Below are 20,648 nucleotides of genomic sequence, written 5' to 3' on the forward strand. Positions count from 1 at the left end.
ACACATGCTATCTATTTACATGTATTTCTCTATATACATACATGGACACATACGGTTAAGTCCCTCTGTGACAATAGGATTCAAGGATGAAGGATGAATAGTCAATGGGAGAGCAGCTATAAGCATGTTGTGTCAGGAAACTGAGCTGCCAACAGTGCTGTATTTTTATATTTGGTATACTTAAATTTCTTTTGTAACACAAAGCAATATTTTCTCATGAGGCACTTTGTAACTTTTATATGAAAACTTTTGTATGAAAAGAAGTTTGTAAGTGAAGGTACCACTGTATCTTGAACTTGAAATTCAACATCTACATATTCTGCATTATTTTGAAATTAGAACTGTCTATATTTTAATTTAAATTTATCTCTCACTGATCTTTCTCATCTCTTTCCAGTTATGCTGGCCACACCTGGAACCGAGAGATCAGATCTGATTGGTAGCTCATTACCTAACTACCAGACATCACACAAGATTTAAGAAATCTGCACTGGTTTGCAGTGAAGGAGGCCTATTCCTGTTTTTTTATCCAGACAATTCAAGTGGCTCTTTACTCATCATGTAAGTTTTGCTCTCTCATGTTGAAAAGAAGTTCATGGAGCATTAGTCAATTTTCCGTTTGCATTCATGTTTGCATTTAAGACTGAGCGATTATAGAAAACATACCAACATTTTGATTTAGATTTAATTTCTTATGATTAAAAAGATAATACAGTGAAACCTCGGTTTACGAACTCCTTGGCTTACAAACTTTTCGGTTTACAAACGTTACATTCATGAAGATTTTACCTTGGCATACCTTGGTGCTCTATTCCCCGTCCCCAGTCGTCGATTAAAGCCACGATTGGTCAAGAACGCAGCAGTGAGGGGGGGTTTACAGAAAGAGAGCGAGTGTAGCCATTCTCCAAAAAAGAAAATGGCTGCCGACATTTTTTTTTTGTCCTCTACTCCCCGCCCCCAGTCTTCGGTTGAAGCCACGTCAAGAATGCAGCAGTGAGGGGGGGTCGTTTAAACATTAAAGAGACAGGCAGATGATCGAGAGAGTGACAAAATGGATAGAAAACAGTGAAATTTGGACTTGTTTATACATTACAGTTTATGTCTTTTATTATAATACCATAGTACATTTATTATACGTAAATAAGGTCTATTTTGTGTAGTTTTAAGGGTGAGAAAATTAGTAAGTAGAAAATTATGTTTCATGGGGACCTCGGAACGGATTATTCTCGTTTTAATGGTTTCCTATGGGAAATTACTTTTTGGGATACACACTTTTCACCTTACGCACTGTCTGGGAACCAATTAGGTTCGTAAGCCAAGGTATCACTGTATTCCTTTTTTCAATAGGGCTGTAGCAAGAAAATGCGGGAAAAGTGAAGTGTTCTTAATACTTAACGGACTGACTGTACGAATTCAATTCAATACATTTAGCTAAACGGGGTGTCAATATAAGTATAATGTAGTGTACATGTACAGTGTTTTTTTCTGCGTTCATATTTTCACCTGGAAACGACAAGGGAAATACAGACGCAACAAAATGAGTACGGAGCTGATGAGTGATTTCATTTGTAATTTCAAAGTATGAAGCTTGCATGGTGGCCTACTGTAGATGCATTTTTGTTGTTGCTTCTGGTTATTGCACAGATTTCACTCTGTTTTGTGCATTAAAAATCTTGTGTGGGAGCTATTACAATTAACTGGAAATGTCTGTGTCAATCATTCTCATCATGCAAACATGTTAATCTAATCTAATAAAAATAACATGAATTCCTCTAAATTATATTCATGTGTACATGCACTTATTTTATACGCTGAAATTGGCATATTTATCTACTCATTCAATGTTTCTAGATATCAATGTACTTTTTGTGTTAATTAGTGTCCATCCCAATGTATGTTCTGAGTAATACTTTATTGTATCATTTGCCATCAGTGGTACAGAGCTCATTTTTCTTACCGTCACTCAATCTCTGCAGCTTGCATGGATAAGTAGATGATATATGCCATTTCTCATAAATTACACCATTAAATAATACCTAATATTACAATCACAAAAGTATTCAGATGTGATTAAAAAGTGTGTGAGAATCATTCATATATGCATTCTTTTCTTTTTTTAAATCAACTGGATGGAATATAACTGACTTTCCAAAGTGTCCCAAGTTCATAGAACCGAACAGGAAAACATGACCACAAAACAGAGATAGAAACTGAACCATGGACTTGATCCCTGAATGCAGATGTTTGTTACAGTTGGATATTTACTTATGTTCACAGCTGCGGGCTGAAGAGTGGATGGAAGGAGATGATTTTAACACAGAGGCTGTGATGAACATCTGTGGTGAGTGTTTTAAGCAAGGCACCACTTGGCCCTGGTTCTCGGTTTTCTATGTATTAATTGGGCATCATTTGATATTCACGGCAACTAAAATTGAAAAAAAAAATTTTTTTGCAAAAACAAAACGCATATTACCTCTTATGCTTCATTTTAATTGGATTAATTTGAGCTTTATTTGAAGATAGGCATATTGTGTGTAATTGGTTTAAGCAGACTGTTTACGCTTATAGGACAGTCAGGTTTATGAAAAATAAAGAAATTCCCAAGGATCAACATACCGATTATTGTAATTCACTTCTTTTCGGGGTCAATCAAAAATATCTCCATAAACTCCAACTAGTCCAAAATTCCTCAGCCCGGATCATCACAAAAAAACCCTCATTTCACCACATCACTCCTGTCCTCCAACAGCTCCACTGGCTCCCTGTTAAACTCCGTATTGAATTCAAGATACTTCTGTTTACATTTAAAGCCATCCATAACCTTGCCCCCCCCTATCTGTCTGACCTAATTCAAATCTCCATTCCTTCTCGGGCCCTCAGATCCTCTTCCTCCCTCCACCTCTACATGCCCTCTTCCCGTCTCACAACGATGGGGTGCAGAGCTTTCAGCCGCTCCGCACCTAAACTCTGGAACTCACTTCCACCCAACATCCGCAACATTGACTCCCTTCCGACTTTCAAATCTCACCTGAAAACCCACCTGTTTAAACTTGCTTTCATGGTCTAATTCAGGGGTGGGCAAACTTTTTGAGTCGCGGGCCGCATTGAGTTCTAAAATTTGACAGAGGGTCCGGGCCAGGAACATTTGAAGGGAGTCTTTGGGGAAATACTAAACCTAAAGCATTAAAGGACAACCGACGCCTCCGGACACGTTATGTCCATAATTTATAAAATCACTTCAAATGACTTCGACTGAGCGTATTGTACAAAGATTCCACAGCATATAGCTATAGTTTACGTTTTAAGACTTGTGCTGAATATTCATGAAGTCTTGTTTTCGAGTTGATGACGATCCCCATGTGACGTCACGTTTGGACCGCCCATGACCGAGAAAGCGACACACAATGCATGTTGGGTACTTTGTTTGGTCTGAAAATTTCGTGTTGATCCGTGTTGATGGCGAAATTAGAAGGAAACATAAATAACGCCATGGTGAATCGTTGTGTGTTGCACCAAGACAACTGATTTGATATTCGCTGACACAAATTCCCAGCTGACAAATCAGCCCATTTCCAACGGAGCTTGGGCGCAATCTTTTGCATTTTCTGGGTGCTACATTGCTGTCATTGACGGCTCGAATTGATATGGGAGGAATCCTTGAATCAATTGCAAACATTTATGCTTTCCTCTTCAGAACTATTTGAATCAAATTCATAACTGGATGAGTAACAAGAAAAAATCTTCTCCGAATCTGAAGCCATTGTTTTGATTCTCGAGCAAGGCACGACGTCTTGGCGTGACTTTACGAACAAGGGGGTGAGACCTTCTGAAACTGGCCATTTCCGGATTCATTTTGAAGTCATTTTTATTGGTGTTTTTCATTTAACTAAAAATATCAGCCTGCCTGATTTGGGTATTTTAGATGCTATAAAACGTTTTTCTGATGTCAGTGGGAAACAAAAAAATGGTGCCGGTTGTCCTTTAAATGTAGTGTGTACTAACCTCATAACACAGTAAGAACACTACAACCCAATTTAGTAACTGTCTTTCAAATGTGAAAAATATCCCTGATCAGTTAATAAATTTGTCTCAAGGAATATGGCGTTTACATACTATTTCGCAGATACTTGGATAAGGAAATAGAAATAGATTAAAATAACATATGCACTGTGATTTATCAAGATTGCGTCTGTTTTTAATAAGTTTTCATTGAAGGGGCAAAGTTAAAGAAATCAACATTTATTGAAAAATGGAATCACTTTCAACATTCAAAACATATTATTACACAACGAAATATTCAAGCTCAATAATACCTACTTGTGTTAAATTCCTCCAAATCATAGATGGTTTGTCCTGACCGCGCGCTCAACAAACTCTCCACTGACGCTCTCGCCTTCACGCGCAAACAATACACGTGTACCATCGCCGAGCACACAGACGTAGGCTACCTGCAGTTGAAATTTGCATACTCGGCACGGCAGCCAATCAGAAGCCTGCTTCTTTCTTCCGGACTTTCGCAAGCGTTATAAAGTCGTGCAAATTGCATGTCATTTTCCAAAATAGATCCACAGAACCTCAGCCCAGAGGAAAGATTCAAAAGAAGCTAACAACATATGTGACGCTACAAAACGTAAATTTACATTAAACCGTGACTGTGAAGTGAAGGTGAGACTTATGAAAGAGTCTTAGTGGCTCATAGGAAGTAATGCAAACGTTGCATTGTGCACCACAATGACAATCGACTACTGCAGCAAAATCTACAGCCATGCACATTTACTGTAAATTAAGCAAGGTAGCATTTGTAGTAGGTACATTCTTCATTTAAAAGAAACTTTATGACAATGTTTTTTAATGTGATTAGTTGTCTCATTGTGCTTCAAGTTGTGAAAAATGGGGCAGGCAACTTTTCAGTTATCTGCCCTGTTGTCCACTAACTTTTTGTCATGAGTTTCAGTCACTGCTTTTACTATAATTTGGGCAAGTTTGGCGGGCCGGATTAAAAAGCCTATCGGGCCGTATGTGGCCCGCGGGCCGTAGTTTGCCCATATCTAGTCTAATTTATTTCACTGTTTTATTATTTATTGTTTTATGCATGATTTTACTGTTTTGTGTGTTGTCTTTGTTGTACAGTGTCCTTGAGTGTTCAGAAAGGCGCTTGTAAATTAAATGTATTATTATACAGGGTGAGTGATTGATTAAAGTTATTGATGGAGAATGAAATGATGAAGTAAGATTTGCACGGATTATGATGAAAATAATTCTCCACCGTTTTCTAATTTAAAGAAAAACTGCTAATTTCATTCACTGCCATTCACACATTTATTTGGGAATTGAAAATATTTATTTGGGAATTGAAAATATGCTGTAGAACTCCATTCCCGAGTTTGTTTAGGTTTTGCTTTTTTTTCGGGAGATTGAAGATCAAGTCCCCGTCTATCTTGTGTGGGAATTTCACAACTGTAGCTAATGTATTCCCCTCCCATGAGGGGGGGAAACAGTTGCGCTTTGCTCCCAAAAAAAGCAGCCTCCAATCGCCCCGTGAAGAACACGGACGGACGAGGCAGGCCTCCCTTTTAGGGAATATTTCTACAGAGCCTTGTCCGAGTGGAGTATCCCCCCAACTCCCACAGAGAGTCAGAAAAGGCAGATGGAGAAGCTGCTGGACAATGCTCCTACATCAAAGAAGGCACGACCAACCAGAAACTGCAGGGTTTGTGCACGGCGGGCTCCAATAGTGAGATAAGACTTTATTGCAAGTCCTGATCAGTCCCGCTGCACCCTGGAGAGTGCTATATACCACACTAAAAAGAATGATATGCGATATGTAGAAGTCCATCATGTATAAAATAATAAAGCTTATGCCATTGGAGGGCCGGTTGAGGGTGAGGAGGAGGGACACACCACACACGCATGACCGCGAGCACGCACCTGTATATAGCTCATGCACACGCCTGTAAATAGTTCAAACACATGCACACGTCTGTAAATAGATGATTTTTGTTCTGTGTTTCTGGTTCTGAATCTGATGTTATAAATCTAAATAAATGTAGTTTTGTCATCAAGTCTTTTTTCTTTTGTTGTTACATAGAAGTAAAAAACTGTCCAGGTGTTTGAGGTGTAACTCGTAGTTAAAAATATGCATCTATTGTTTTTATTTGTCTGATTGATCTTACTTCGATGATCTCAGACTGCTTAAAAAACAGACACCTTTGTGAGCATGTTTTCATTTGAGCAGACAAATGCCCAGTGTCTCTTGTAGTTTTCATTTCTAAGGGCTATAATTCCATGTAAAATTGCAGAATGTGGCATTCACAGTGAAACCTTGAGTTTCGATTATACAGTGAGACCTCAACTTACAAACTTAATTGGTTCCCAGACAGAGTGTGTAAGGCGAAAAGTGTGTATCTCAAAAAACAATTTACCATAGAAAACCATTAAAATGGGAATAATCCGTTCCCGGGTTTCCATAAAATATACTTTTCAACTAAATAAGCCTTAAAACTACACTCAACATACCTTGTTCTATATATAATAAATGTGCTATTGTATTGTAATGAAAGAAATACACTGCATTGTATCATAAAGTCACTTTATTTGCATTTGTGATGGTCATTGATGGCTTGATGGAATGGCGTTGGAGGTCGAAGGTCAAACGGAATTGCTGTTTGGAAAGAGAGGCGCATTACATGAGGACTGTAATTAAAGAAATAAATGTGCTGTAAAATAAAGTTTTATTGACCTTTTTGATGGTTGTTGATGGCTTATGGAAGGAGAGTCACCTTCCATAAGGACTGTTGGTAACTTAACATCTGGTGCTGTTCGGTCGTGTGCTTCCGCCGAATATCACTCCGCCAGCCGTGGTGGTTGTGTATTATGAAAATAGTGCTTATTATAAGGTTTAATTTTCTGAAATTTGAAGTTTGTAAGACAAAAAGTTTGTAAGATAAGGTGTTTGTAAGTTGAGGTATCACTGTAATTCATTCCAGAAGTAGCTGAAACAAGGTTTTCCATTACAATCAATGTAAACAAAATCTATTGCAAGTCTAGAAAACAACTTTTCTGAGCATTTTAAACTATTTTACACGATAAACTGTATACACATGTAATAATAGAGTGGTTCATTTGTAAAATACTGTAAAAACAAAATCGTATGTTTTCACAAATTTAAACATTTGAACATACAGATTGAAGGAAAATCTGTATCTGTCTGTCTGTCACGGAACCCATCTGTCTTTGGGAAGTAGGCAGGGGACACCGTGGACCGGTGACCAGCCACTCACAGGACACACCAACTTTTCAAACCATCCCCAGTTTGCTTTATAATCTTTCAGTTCATTCAGATGCCTTTTTTTCCAAATTTTCATACAATTGCTCTGCTTTGCCACAAATCGTATCTTGGCTCAGACTCTCTCCTGTCAGCTTTTTCTCATTGATGAAAAGTAAAGGTTTCTCCACTTTTTTCCAATATTTATGTCCTTTGTTTGCTTAACACGCGAGATATTTTGGCTATATCACTGACTTTCGATTTGTCTTTCTTTTTTAAGATGCTGATGATAGTCGATTTTGGCATCCCTTAGCAAACACAGACACATACCTGACTCATATTTCGTCATCAAATATTTCTTAATTTTATAGTTTTGCATAACATTTTCCTCTTTTCTTCCCCAGGTTTACCACTTCTATTTCCTTACTTTGGTGCCATGATTAGGGGCTCATAAACAATATAAAAATAACAGTCCGATAATATGTAGTTCTCACAAAAAACATCTGTTTTTTTATCTTTTTGATCGATACAAATCTTCTGCTCGCAATGTAAAGCTACACAAGGATAACAGTCTGATTTGCGTAGATCTCAACCACATACACACAGCATTTTTTTATTTTTTGTTGATTGAACAACACAAACACGTTGACTCACAATGGAACGCTGCAAGAGAATAACGTCCAAGTTGCATAGATCTCAGCCAAACACGTCTCATTTTTAATAAAAAAAATTATCCAACAAATGTGTCGGTCACAATGAGACGCAACATGAGGAAGTAGCGTATAAGGAAGCGGAAGGGAGTTGAATGACTCATGCATTTGCACTCAGTTTGGTCGAGAAGCGATTTTCAGTCGTAAACCAAAGCCTAAAAAATGTGACATTTTTGGTCAAAACCGAATTGATCAAGAACCGTGACGAGAAAGTTGAAGTTGAGGACTAAATTCCCTGAAGACTTAAGTTTTGACACATTCCATAACCACTAAATATATATTGTACTTAACGAGTTTTAATGTGCACAGATTATAACTTTTTTTCTCTACAATTTCCGACATATTAATGGCAACATTTTTAAACTGTATGTTTACTGTTTGTTAACTGTATGTATACTGTTTAACATGTTTCTCATCTCTTTTGCAACATGAAGAATTGTGCTCTTTTCTGACAGATGACCTAATGGCAGACCAAAGGATGGACATCTCCTCTACAATGACGGACTTCATGTCTCCCAGCTCTACTGACCTCATATCCAGCTCCATCAGCACTCCTGGTATGGACTACACTCGGAAAAGGAAGGGCAGCACCACCGAATATCAGTAAGTATAAAAGAAGGATCAAGACAAACAGAAAGCTTAATGAAGAAACAGAAGTGTATGTTCATGTATAGTATATATGTACCATCGGACCATCCACCTTATTTGCTGTATCCTAGTTGTTGCACCAATAAATGACAAGCTCAAGATATTTTTTCCCCTGGTAGCCTTTTTTATATAAAAAGCATTTAGAAGCATTGGCATCATAAATGTGTGAAGAAAATTGTTGGTATTAACCATTTATGTTAATACTTGCTAAATATAGACTGACAAAATAATGTGTGTCTCTTTTTACAGAATCGATGGCTTCTCGTTTGAGTAAGTTTAAACGTTCAACAATTGCAAAACATTATTACAGTAGTTTCATTGGATTATTTAGAAACTGGTACACTAATTCAACTGAATGAAAAAAAAAATACTTTTTTCCTGTTCAATTGCATTTGTTTGAATGTCCATGAAACCAGCATTGTCTTTCTTCCTCATTAGTGATATGGACTCAGACAAAGATAAACTGGGGAGGTAAGGTGCCACTATTGCATAACATTTGTGGAAAAAAAACGATATACTTGAAATGCACGTCTTGTGATGTGGCAGTATAGACAATGTATCATTTCCATAGCCTACAACAGGTCAATGTGCATCAGGGTTCACCAGGGTTGTCTATTTACTCAAGTGCAGAGACGTTTGTGTTGGGTGGAGGTCTGTTTGTACAAGATGCTGTCTCAACTCAATTGTATTTATAGAGCACTTTGAAACAGACAATGCTATATACCAGGGGTCGGGAACCTTTTTGACTAAGAGAGCCATAAAAGTAAAATATTTAGAAATGTTTTTCAGCGAGAGCCACACGCACGCGCACACACACACACGCGCACGCGCGGCCACTTTTCAACAAAATATCAGAATGTATTATTTAAAATAACTTGATAGTGCCGTCATGTCTGGACATTAGGGATATATAAATAGGGCCGATACGACCAGTAAGACTTTAGTTCGCTGACGAAGCCTCTTGGATCGGAGGCGAAACGTCCGACACCTTCAAAAAAGTACAGATGACGGCTGATGGACCACTCCTGTACGACTGAGAGCTTACACAGACGTACCTAAGTTGATGCTGGATTTAACAACAGCACCAATTTGTTGGTCAAGTTTAAAAATCACTGTGCAGTTTAAGACCTAAGTTTGAAACTGTTGACTGAAGATAAGGACGCAGGGGACTCATGTCTACAGAATGGGATGTACACGGGCCACTGAAACAAAACAATATTAGTTCAAGAAATGTGTGTTCAAAGTTTTGATTTCCTCCAGACAGGATAAAAGTGGACCTAATTTTTTAGTCTTTTTTACTCAGTGGGGCATAGATTTAACAGTGGAACATAACAGTGGAAGGAAATACTGTTTCCTTAAGATGGAACCCATTGGGAGAAGGTATAGTGAGAATAGCAGATGCCCCAAAATTGAGCCCTGTGGAACACCACGTGGAGGAGCAGCCAAGGCGAACACAACATTTTCTGTCCGCTAAATAGGATCTAAACCAGTCAAGAGCACGACCGGCAATGCCCACCAAGTGCTGCAAATCTGAATACTGTGACCCACTGTATCAAATGCTGCCGTGAAAGCCAATAAAACCAGACATATGTATTCTCCAGTGTCATTTGCCTGGAGGATGTCATAAGAAGCTGACTCTGTGTTATGCATCGTCTTGAAACCTGACTGGAAGACCTCCAAAATGTTATGTGCATCCAAGAAAGATTTCAACTGCATGTGCACCACTTTTTCAAGCATTTTTGAAATTAAATACACTTTATAAATGGGTCTAAATGTTGAATTCTGTCTATTTTTACCAAAATTGTGATTGTATTTTGCTTTTTTTAATTCCTAAATTAAGGTGCAGTGTAAAATTCACTATGTACATAAAACTTAGATCATATCGTCACAACATTAAAAGCAATTACTCTTATAATTTAAGCACAATAGAGTTCTATTTTTTGTTTTTTTGAACTACTACCTGCTGTCATACATTCAGGTATATGAATATGTAGTTGTGTGTAATACTCTATATGAAAATGTATGCTGTTTTTAAACATTTTCAAAAACCTATTGACCTATTCATTGTACATACTTGTTAGGTACCATATTTTTACGGCCATATGGTGCACCATATTGAACCGCATCGTGTCAGTTACTGGTACCAATGTCGATCAAAAACAGTGAATTACCCAATCAGACTCAAAATCTGGAAGTGTGTTGCACAATAGTGGGAGCTGTTCCAAAACCTCTTCAAATAGATGATGTCACATTTTAATTTGGCAAAGAACCTCACCTCAGCTATTTTGTTTTTACTCTAAATAATGTTCCTTTTTTTCAGTGACCAACCAGGCCGCATAAAGAATGCCAGGTATCTAAATTATTTTTCTTTCTCTATAAATTTGTGCTTTGCTTTTCTGCTTAATATAGTGGGTTATTTTGTCTGATTAAAGCTAGTGTTTGTACAGCTTTTGGAATGTGTTGTAAACCTCAAACTAAGATAAACAGGTAATTATGGATATGTAAAAGTTTGTCTGAATTAGTTGTTAATTGGTCAATTCATTGTTCCATCTGACTTAGGAGGATTGTGTGAATATGTCTCCAATTTGTTTTATGTTGAACTGGAGTTTGAGATCTTCACTCTGACAGTTTGACAAAGGCTTGAACACAGGAATATTGTCTTTCACTGCTGGCAGGTGGCTCCGTTTTCATGAAGGCACTCCTAGTGCGTGCCTTGATATCATACCTGCCAACTACGCTGGTTTTGCCGTAAAAACTATGGTTTTCATTATCCCATTCCGGGTTACGGCTTAATAATGCAAATGACGGTTTCCAATAAAAACAATAAATCAAAAATCGTCAAAATAGTAAGTACTGTTCTCAACGTTCATTCAAAACACGAGAACAGGCGATCGGCTAGCTGTTAGCTTCCTTTTGATGAATTGCACATCTTTCCTGGAATCTAGAGTGACGGCTCATTCCTGGAATCGAGACTAGATTTAACATAGTTCTGATCAATGTCGTGTAATGGCATCAGCTGGAGAAAAGTCAACAAAAAGTGTGAAAAGTAAAAGAAAATTACCGACGTTTTGTGAGGAATTAAGCATTTTCAGGAGTTATTCTTCAGTCACTAAAAGGTGAAGATTACGTGAGTTTGAGTTTCATACCTGTCACCCTTGACTAATAGCTGCCCGTATACATTATTACAATTCTCGTATAAAAGTGGTAGTGCGCCATACATTATTTGAAATCATTAAAAAATGCTCACAAGCGGAAATTCAGACAGATACTCCGCATGCGCACGTTATGCTTTTATTAATCTGACCGTATGCAGCGCAAAATATATATATATACATATACGATTGAGGATTAGTTTTGCTAGTTTTCTGTGAAAATAGTGGCAATCAACGGCAGCGTGGCCATAGGCTACCAGCAGTTGAAGCGAACTGGATTCGAGCCAAAATGGTCTTTGTAGGATCGGTTCACAATTAAACAAAGAATCCAGTATAAAAGTTGTAGTACACCGCACATTGTTTGAAATGATTAAAACAACATACAATATGGGGAAAAGGTATAAATTGACAGGTCAGGGGTTTGTTGATAGCTATTTTTGTCAGGAATGTAGGTTCGATGTGCTACAAGATGAAACTTTTAAAACATGATAGATGGCATTGTGTTTGCTTATTCTCCAACTGGTGATGCACAGAGTGCATAAATGTCAACACTGAAATCTTGTCTTTGCCTCTTCACAGAGAGGCTCACAGCCAAATTGAGAAGCGTCGAAGGGACAAGATGAACAGCTTTATTGATGAGCTGGCGTCACTGGTGCCCACATGTAACGCGATGTCTCGTAAACTAGACAAGCTGACAGTTCTTCGCATGGCTGTTCAGCACATGAAGACACTCAGAGGTTAGAATGGACTACATCACTCTAATGATTGTTGTACAATGTAGCTGCCATAGTTTGCCATTAACACTGATTCGCTGTGGCGACCCCTCGAAGGGAAAAGCCGAAAGGGAAAGAATATACCGTAATTCCCGTACTATAAGCCGTGATATTTGTCTCAAGCTTACAACCCTGCGGGTTATGCAACGATGCGGCCAATGTATGCATTTTTTTCTAACGGCCGCCAGTAGCGCTCGAGCACTAAAGGTACGAGTGAGACAGAGCGAATATATGTGCTGAGGAAGACGCAACTTTAATGTAATTTACCGTGTGAATCATGCATTTAAAGTGGCCCTCTGAGTTGAAAGGGAGGCTTGGATGACCAGCGGCGAGAAATTCTTTACCAAAACTGGCCGTATGTGAAGAGCAACTTTTGCACAAGTCTGCCAATGGATCCTGACACCATGGTGTGAAAAAAATCAACCATCACCAACGAGTTTTGTAAGCCGGTCTGCTGTGTGACGGAGAGGACAGCACAAACTCGGGAGTGACTTTACCTCAGGATGAAAGTGACACTTAATGCGACAACGAAAGAGAGAATGAGAGTGTGTGTGGCGAGGAATATCTGACCCTATTCCAATCCAGCACGCGGGAGGAAAATTTTCATGATTTCAGTGCACAGGAGGAAGATCACCACGGCTCTCAGCCACTTGCTATGTTTTCATAACCAGCCCTGTTAGTTAGTGAGTGTGAACGTGTTTCTTCCATGTCTCAGTGACTTGGTATGTTTTTGTACCCAGACCTGTTAGCGAGTGGTAAAGTGTTGCTGCTGTGTTACTGCCGTGTCTGAGTCACTTTTACCAGCATGTTTTTTTAACCAGCCCTGTTAGAGCTGTGTAACTACCGTAATGCTTGTTGTGTTGCTGCCGCATAACAGGCACTGTTTTGAAAGAAATGTTAAGGTATATCATTAAAACTTTTAACTTATAGACAGGTGCATTTTATTTATGTACAAAATGTTTTTTATTTTAAAAATATACCGGTGAGGCTTATAATCAGGTGTGCACTTTATTCCGGAAATTACGGTCACTGTTTTTTAATTAAAAATTATGATTATTATTATTATTATTATTATTATTATTATTATTATTATTATTATTAATCATTTTAAATCAAGTTCTGCATGATGTGTGATTCCAACAGTGTTTAGTGTTTTAGTCAGAGCAACCTCTTTAGGGGTTGCTGCAAATGCATTTTTTTTTTAGTTGTGCATGAAAACGTTTCTCGCAGACCCCAGCATGTGTAACCTTGTCTTCAAACTGAATTCAGTATTTGTGAGTTCACAAACCCCCCCAATGCATTAATTAATGAAAGGATAGAAAACAAGATATTCTAAGCATAACAAAATAAAAATGTCAACTGTATACTGTGCAAATGTGAATGTGCAAAACCGTTCCATAAGAGAAAAAAAACTGTACATAGTGCAGAATCAAGAAATGCATTTGATATATTGCAACAACCCATATTTACAAGTGTCCAGTTTTTTTTTTTTTTTTTTTTCACATGTGATCATTGAGAATTGTGAAGCCTGACAGCAGTCGGTAGGAACGAGTGGCGGTACCTCTCCTTCTTGCAGCACGGCTGTAATAGTCTCTGGCTAAAGGAGCTACCCAGTGCTGTCAGGGTGGGCAGGAGGGGGTGGGAGGGGCTGTCCATCATAGCTTTTAGTTTAGCTAGCGTCCGTCTGTTGCCCACCTCCTCCAGAGAGTCCAGCGAGCAGCCCACGACAGAACTGGCCCGCTTGACAAAACACAACACAGGGATTGCAAAATATGCCTCTCAGGTTAACGATGATGATTTTTTTCAACTGGACAAAACAAAGCTCAAGCCGATGACCGTGTTTTCATTTTCATCATTTACATTTTTTTTGGTCAATTTGTTTGTTGGGTTTTCCCCAATTTGCCGCATTTCCCAGTTAGCGTGACGTATGGTCCCGAATTTCCAGCTTTTCTCAAGCAGATAATGTTGAAACGGTCCCAGATTGATGATGTGGAGAACTCATTTGAGTGATTCGCATATAAATCTGTCTTGCTGGTTTATATGTCCTCAAAGGTAGAAAATAATGATAATGTTGACGATAATGATTAAAATGTAATATTTTTTTCTCAAGAAACAATAGTGACCTTGATCACTTTTGTGACTAATTATTCTGTTCTCTTTGGAATAACCGTTTACTGTTGCATGCAGGAGCAGCTAATCCATATACAGAGGCCAACTACAAGCCTTCTTTCCTATCTGATGATGAGCTGAAACATTTGATACTAAGGGTGAGTCTGCACAGTGAAATAATCTTGATATGTTGGTGCGTGAGTGTGTTTGCCGATGTACAGTGAGAGGTATGCTAGGCATGAGCTGACTACCACTTCGATGGTTTTCTGTGGTTTTTTAAAGTAAGGGTTTCAAACAATCGCAAAAACACTGTTGAATGTTTTTATGCGACTGCAAGGCACAGCTAGATCTGAACAGCTACTTGCAGGGATTGCAAAATATGCCTCTCAGGTTAAAGATGAGAGGACAGTATTTTTTTGTTGTGTGATGAATACATTTTAAAACCCTAATCAAATTTTTGCATTACCATTATAATTGTCCTTTCCCCAATACTTGTTCGAATCACACATGATAATTTTGATACTTTATTCTTCCAGTTGTACTGTGCACACGATACCAACTGATCAGATGAGACAGTTGCATAATATGAAAATAGTATTGTGTTAAGGACAAACTGCCCATCTGCCTTTGTTTTGTTTAGTTTTAGTTGTAACATAGCATATTGAATGCTTGGTCATTTACTTGTATATGTACATCGAGATTTCATGTACTGATTTCATCAGAGAAATTTTGATCTTACTTTCGGCTTTTCCCTTCAAGGGTCGCCACAGTGAGTCCGTGTCCTCCATCTAACCCTGTTTTGTCCGTCCTCTTCTCTAACATTAGCTACCTTCATGTCATTTTTCACAACATCCATAAACCTCCTTTTTGGTCTTCCTCTCGGTCTCCTGCCTGGCAGTTCAAGACACATCATACTTCTCCCAACATATTCACTCTCTCTCTTCAGGACATGTCATTCTGGCCTCTCTGACTTTCTTTCCAAAACCTCTCTAAAACCTCTAATATGAGCTGTCCCTCTAATATACTCATTCCTGATACAATCGAACCTGGTCACTCTCAACATCTTCATCTCTGGTACCTCCAACTCTCCTTCCTGTCTTTTCGTCAGTGGCACTGTCTCCATGGAGCGTGTGGAAAAGAGGTATTCTTTTCCATTGCTCTGAACAGTTGACCCCAAGTATTTAAAATCATCCACCTTCTTTATCTCTTCTCCCTATAACCTCAATCTTATACTTGGGTCCCTCTCATTCACACACATGTACTCCATCTTCCTGTGACTGACCTTCATTCCTCTCCGGGGCAAACCTCCACCTCTCTAGTTTCTCCTCCACCTGTTTCGTGCACTCACCACAGATCTACAAAGACATAATGCAATTCCTTCTGATCTTCTCTGTAGTACTTCTCTATCAGCATCCTTAAAGGACAACCGACATCAGTTTTTTGTTTCCTAACTGACATCAGAAAAACGTTTTATAGCATCTAAAATACCCAAAACACGCAGTATGATATTTTTATTCAAATGCAAAACACCAATAAAAATGACTCAAAGTGTCCAAAATCTGCAAAAAAATTGAGCTGTGAATTGGGCATTTTCAGAAACTCCCACCCCCAGTTCGTGACATCACGCCAAACATAAAATATAGCTATATGCGGTGGAATCTTTGTAAAATACGCTCAGTAGAAGTCATTTGAAGCCATTTTACAAATTATGGACATAACTTGTCCGGAGACGTCGGTTGTCCTTTAAAGCAAACACTGCATCTGTTGTATTTAAAAAAACAATTAAATGAACCCATACTGTTGTTCACAAATGCTCACTTCTGCTCTTAGTCTAGCTTGAAATACTCTTTACCATAGTTTCATGGTATGGCTCATCAACTTTTTTCCTCTGTCGTTACTACAACTCTGCACATCTCCGTTGTTGTACTGGGCACCAGTACACTTGTCCTCCATTCGTCAGGCACCTTCTCACCATCTTGTTGAACAACCCAGTCAGAAACACCACTGCCACCTCTCCTAGACACTTCCATCCATACCTCCATTGATAAATCATCAAGCCCGGATGCCTTTCCACTCGTCATCCTCTTCAGCGCCCTCCTCAGTTTGTCTTTGCTAATCTTTTATACGTCTTGCTCCACAACAGTCACGTTTTCTTAATTCATCATTTCTACTGGTCCTTTTAATACATCGCCATCTCGATCCTTAATCACCCTAAACTGCTGCACGTCCTGATCATCTCTGTGTCTCTGTCTCCCAAACCTTTAAAGCGCAGTCTCACCCTCCTTGCTGTTCAGCCGAACATACAAGTCATCGTTGGCCTCTTGTTTGGCCTTTGCCACCTTTACTTTCACCATGCGCTGCATCTCCCTGTACTTTTGTCTACTACTCTCTTTCGTCCTCTGTGTCACACTATTTTTTCTAACCTCTTTCACCTTATACACTCCTGCACCTTGTCTTTCCACCACCAAGCCTCCATATCTATTTTTCTTCCTTTTTTCTTTCAGAGAAATTTTGATATAAACTAACAAAAATAAACAAGAACCAAAATAGCCTGCAATTATGTGACGCAGTCCCGTAATTTGATTGATCCCATCAAAATATGAGTCTTTAAAGAGAGGTGAATATTTTGTTGGTTAAAAAAAAATAAGTACCGTTTGCCAGATCTCATTCTTAATTTTCATGAATTATATGTTTCCTAATGCAGGCTGCTGATGGCTTCCTGTTTGTGGTTGGATGTGATAGAGGAAAGATTCTTTTCGTTTCGGAATCGGTGTACAAGATTCTAAACTACAGCCAGGTAGGCATTGTGTGTGTGCAATGCACCATTAAAATCATGTTGAAAAGCGCATTATGTGTTATCTCCCTGGAGTCATACAAAATCATTTTAAATCAATTGGCCATCGATGATGATGATGAAACCTTTTCATCGATGCACCACTCCGGCACGACTGAGAGCTTACACAGACGTATCAATTGGTCATGTTTGGCATTCACCATGCTTACCAGTGTGGGTATGCACCTATTCATTATACCTACAGGAACACATTGTAAGATGCGCTGAATCAAAGTAATGACCTTCTGCCACAAATTACATTTTTGTGTTACTTTCTAGAATGACCTTATAGGTCAGAGTCTCTTTGATTACTTACATCCCAAGGACATCGCCAAGGTTAAAGAACAGCTATCTTCTTCTGATACAGCCCCCCGTGAAAGGCTCATAGATGCTAAAAGTAAGTCAATACCCACTCACTAAATTTAAGGTACCCCTGAATTTTTCTGTGTGTGTCGTGTGTGTGTGTGTGTGTGTGTGCGTGTGCGTGTGTGTGTGCGTGTGTGTGTGTGTGTGTGTGTGTGCGTGCGTGCGTGCGTGTGTGTGTGTGTGTGGACGGGGGGGGGGGGGGGGGAAATAAACATACCTGTCTCGGCTTCTCTCTTGATCCAGCTACAATAACCCATGTGGTCTGTTTAGCTGTTGTAATTGTCTGTATTCCCCAACTCTTATCATTAAGTGTAAATGGCAAAAGTTTGGTTTAAAATAATATTGTTTAAGTGCATTTGTTTCTCAATATGTTGCTGCAGTTTGTTTCATATTGGCTCGTATACAAACATACTGATGAACTTCATATGACTGGTTTGCGTTGTGTAATGACCTAAATACGGTCATTGAAGATACATGTTTCATGTTCAAAAAGGAGGACCAAAAGCACCAACACCATACTCATGGCTTCAGAACAGAATACATCATTGATTGACTCTTGTATATATTTTATACATGTTAGTCATTTTCACTCATCACATAATTTTCATTATTCATGGTATTATGCGGTCCTTATTCTGCATGAATAGTCTAGTTTTATATTAGTTAGGCAAGCAAAATTGCACAATGAACATTCATCCTTGCGTTGTCTCACTATCTTTGACGAGTTGATTCATTCGGTGACCTAATTGTTGTACGCTCACCCTTTAAGACTAGATAACTGACCAGGTTAATGAGGAGAAACCTCTCCACGGCATCATGTTTCAGTACATTTTATGATGTAATCAGCAATGTAGAATATTTGGAGTACCCAAGTATTGAAAAACGTTTTAATGGTAGAAATGAAAATCATCCTGATTTTTTTCGGAATTCCAGCTTTTTCAAATTTTCATGAAAGACCCTCTGGAAAATTGAGATATTAGTTGACAACATTGAACAAACACAAATTTGAGTTTGTTATTTTGGATTGGATTGGATTTGCCTTTATTAGTCTCGCAGTGGATGAAAATGAAATTTACATTTCACAGCAGCAAAGGAATGAAAGTAGAAAACAAAATACATGAGCTGCTGGAAAGGCAGCCACTCAAGCGAAGCACGCCTCGGCACTCGATAGTCCACAGCTCTCTGCTGCACGTGTGTAGGCCATAAGAACTCTAAAATGTAGAGGGAGCCAGTGAAGGGATGCTAGAGTAGGAATTATGTGGCTCCCTCTTACACGTACCAAATTTCCCCATTGTGGGACGATTAAAGGTTTTCTGATTCTGATTCTAAGGCGAGCAGCAACATTCTGGACCAGCTATAGATGGACCAGCTACAGATGCTTTGTGGAGGATTGGCTGACTCCAAAGCATTACAGTAATCGAGCCAAGTTGTAACAAAGTCATGAATTACTGCTTCAAGGTGCTCATGGGAAAGGAGAGGTTTTATTTTAGCCAGCTGCCCAAGATGAAAGAAGGTGGATTTAACAACAGCACCAATTTGTCAATCAATTTTAGTCACTGTCCAGTTTTAGACCCAAAAACTTTCCACAGGAAATGTCTTAAAGTAGCCGTTTTCTATTTTTTTTCCTCGTAATTTTTAGCGAGGTCCACTTTCATCTATGTAATGCGAAGGTTAACATTGGCTTCATGTTAACAAATTTTGAAATTTACACGGTTATTTTTTTATTGGAATGGAATAAAAAAAGTTCAATGCTCTTCTAACCTTTACCTGTACTTTGTTGTTTATATATATATATATATATATATATATATAGATAGAGAGAGAGAGAGAGAGCATCCAGGATGAGTGCCTCTGTGCTGTCCTTTAGGCCAGCCCTCTCTAGCCACTGATAGGACTTCTTGAGATCAGCCACTTCTGTTATGGTTCGGTGGTACATCCCGTGTAGGGCCTTTTCCTCCCATGATTGTCCCTCTTCCAGCACCTCATCCTCTGTTCCCCATTGTCTGAGACATTCTCTGAGTACATCATCCGTTGGAGCCTTCTCTTTGATGTATTCATGGGGCTTGGATGTTTCATCCTGGACAGTGGCTCTCACACTCACTAGTCCCCGGCCTCCTTCCTTACGGCTTGTGTACAGTCTCAGGGTGCTGGATCTGGGATGGAACCCTCCATGCATGGTGAGGAGTTTTCGGGTCTTAACATCTGAATCTCTTCCTTAGGCCAACTTATTATTCCTGCAGGGTATCTGATCACTGGCAGGGCATATCTGTTTATTGCCCGGGTCTTGTTATTGCCATTGAGCTGGTTTCTGAGGATTTGCCTCACCCGCTGTAGGTATTTGGTCGTAGCCACTTTCCTTGTTGCTAGTTCGAGGTTGCCATTGGCCACGTGGCCAGGGTACTTGTAGCTGTTTTCAATGTCAGCTATTGTTCCTTCAGGGAGTGAGACCCCTTCTGTGTGGACTACCTTGCCCCTCTTAGTCACCATCCGACTACATTTCTCCAGCCCGAATGACATCCCGATATCACTGCTGTAGATCCTGGTTGTGTGGATCAGGGAGTCTATGTCCCTTTCGCTCTTAGTATACAGCTTTATGTTATCCATGTAGAGGAGGTGACTGATCCTCCATTTCTGAGGCGGTATCCATAGCCTGTCTTGGCGATTATCTGGCTGAGGGGGTTCAGTCCTATGCAGAACAGCAGTGGGGAGAGTGCATCACCTTGGTATATGCCACATTTGATGGACACTTGCGTTAGTGGCTTGCCATTGGCTTCAAGTGTGGTTTTCCACATC

General features: G+C 39.1%; 1 protein-coding gene and 1 long non-coding RNA gene across 2 annotated transcripts in view; one reads left to right on the top strand and one right to left on the bottom strand.

Annotated features, from left to right (window-relative positions):
- Positions 1-20,648, top strand: part of bmal1a (basic helix-loop-helix ARNT like 1a) — a 59,905-nt gene that overhangs the window by 13,311 nt on the left and 25,946 nt on the right. Inside the window, exons 2-11 of the mRNA XM_088997570.1 lie at positions 398-561; positions 2,278-2,341; positions 8,430-8,577; positions 8,872-8,892; positions 9,061-9,093; positions 10,943-10,972; positions 12,354-12,511; positions 14,735-14,814; positions 17,361-17,453; positions 17,769-17,886. Coding sequence (XP_088853696.1) covers positions 2,296-2,341; positions 8,430-8,577; positions 8,872-8,892; positions 9,061-9,093; positions 10,943-10,972; positions 12,354-12,511; positions 14,735-14,814; positions 17,361-17,453; positions 17,769-17,886 — 727 coding nt within the window. The 5' untranslated portion in view covers positions 398-561; positions 2,278-2,295. The remainder of the gene's footprint in view (positions 1-397; positions 562-2,277; positions 2,342-8,429; positions 8,578-8,871; positions 8,893-9,060; positions 9,094-10,942; positions 10,973-12,353; positions 12,512-14,734; positions 14,815-17,360; positions 17,454-17,768; positions 17,887-20,648) is intronic.
- On the bottom strand, positions 6,248-8,015 carry LOC148898388 (uncharacterized). The gene is made up of 3 exons (XR_016115116.1): positions 7,919-8,015; positions 6,740-6,906; positions 6,248-6,661 (listed from the first exon to the last, which is right to left on the bottom strand). It is a non-coding gene; the product is annotated as an uncharacterized LOC148898388 (long non-coding RNA).

The sequence above is a fragment of the Hippocampus bargibanti genome, linkage group LG05, assembly GCF_051943395.1.
Source record: "Hippocampus bargibanti isolate YZ-2025 linkage group LG05, ASM5194339v1, whole genome shotgun sequence".
In the NCBI taxonomy this organism is placed as follows: Eukaryota; Metazoa; Chordata; class Actinopteri; order Syngnathiformes; family Syngnathidae; genus Hippocampus; species Hippocampus bargibanti.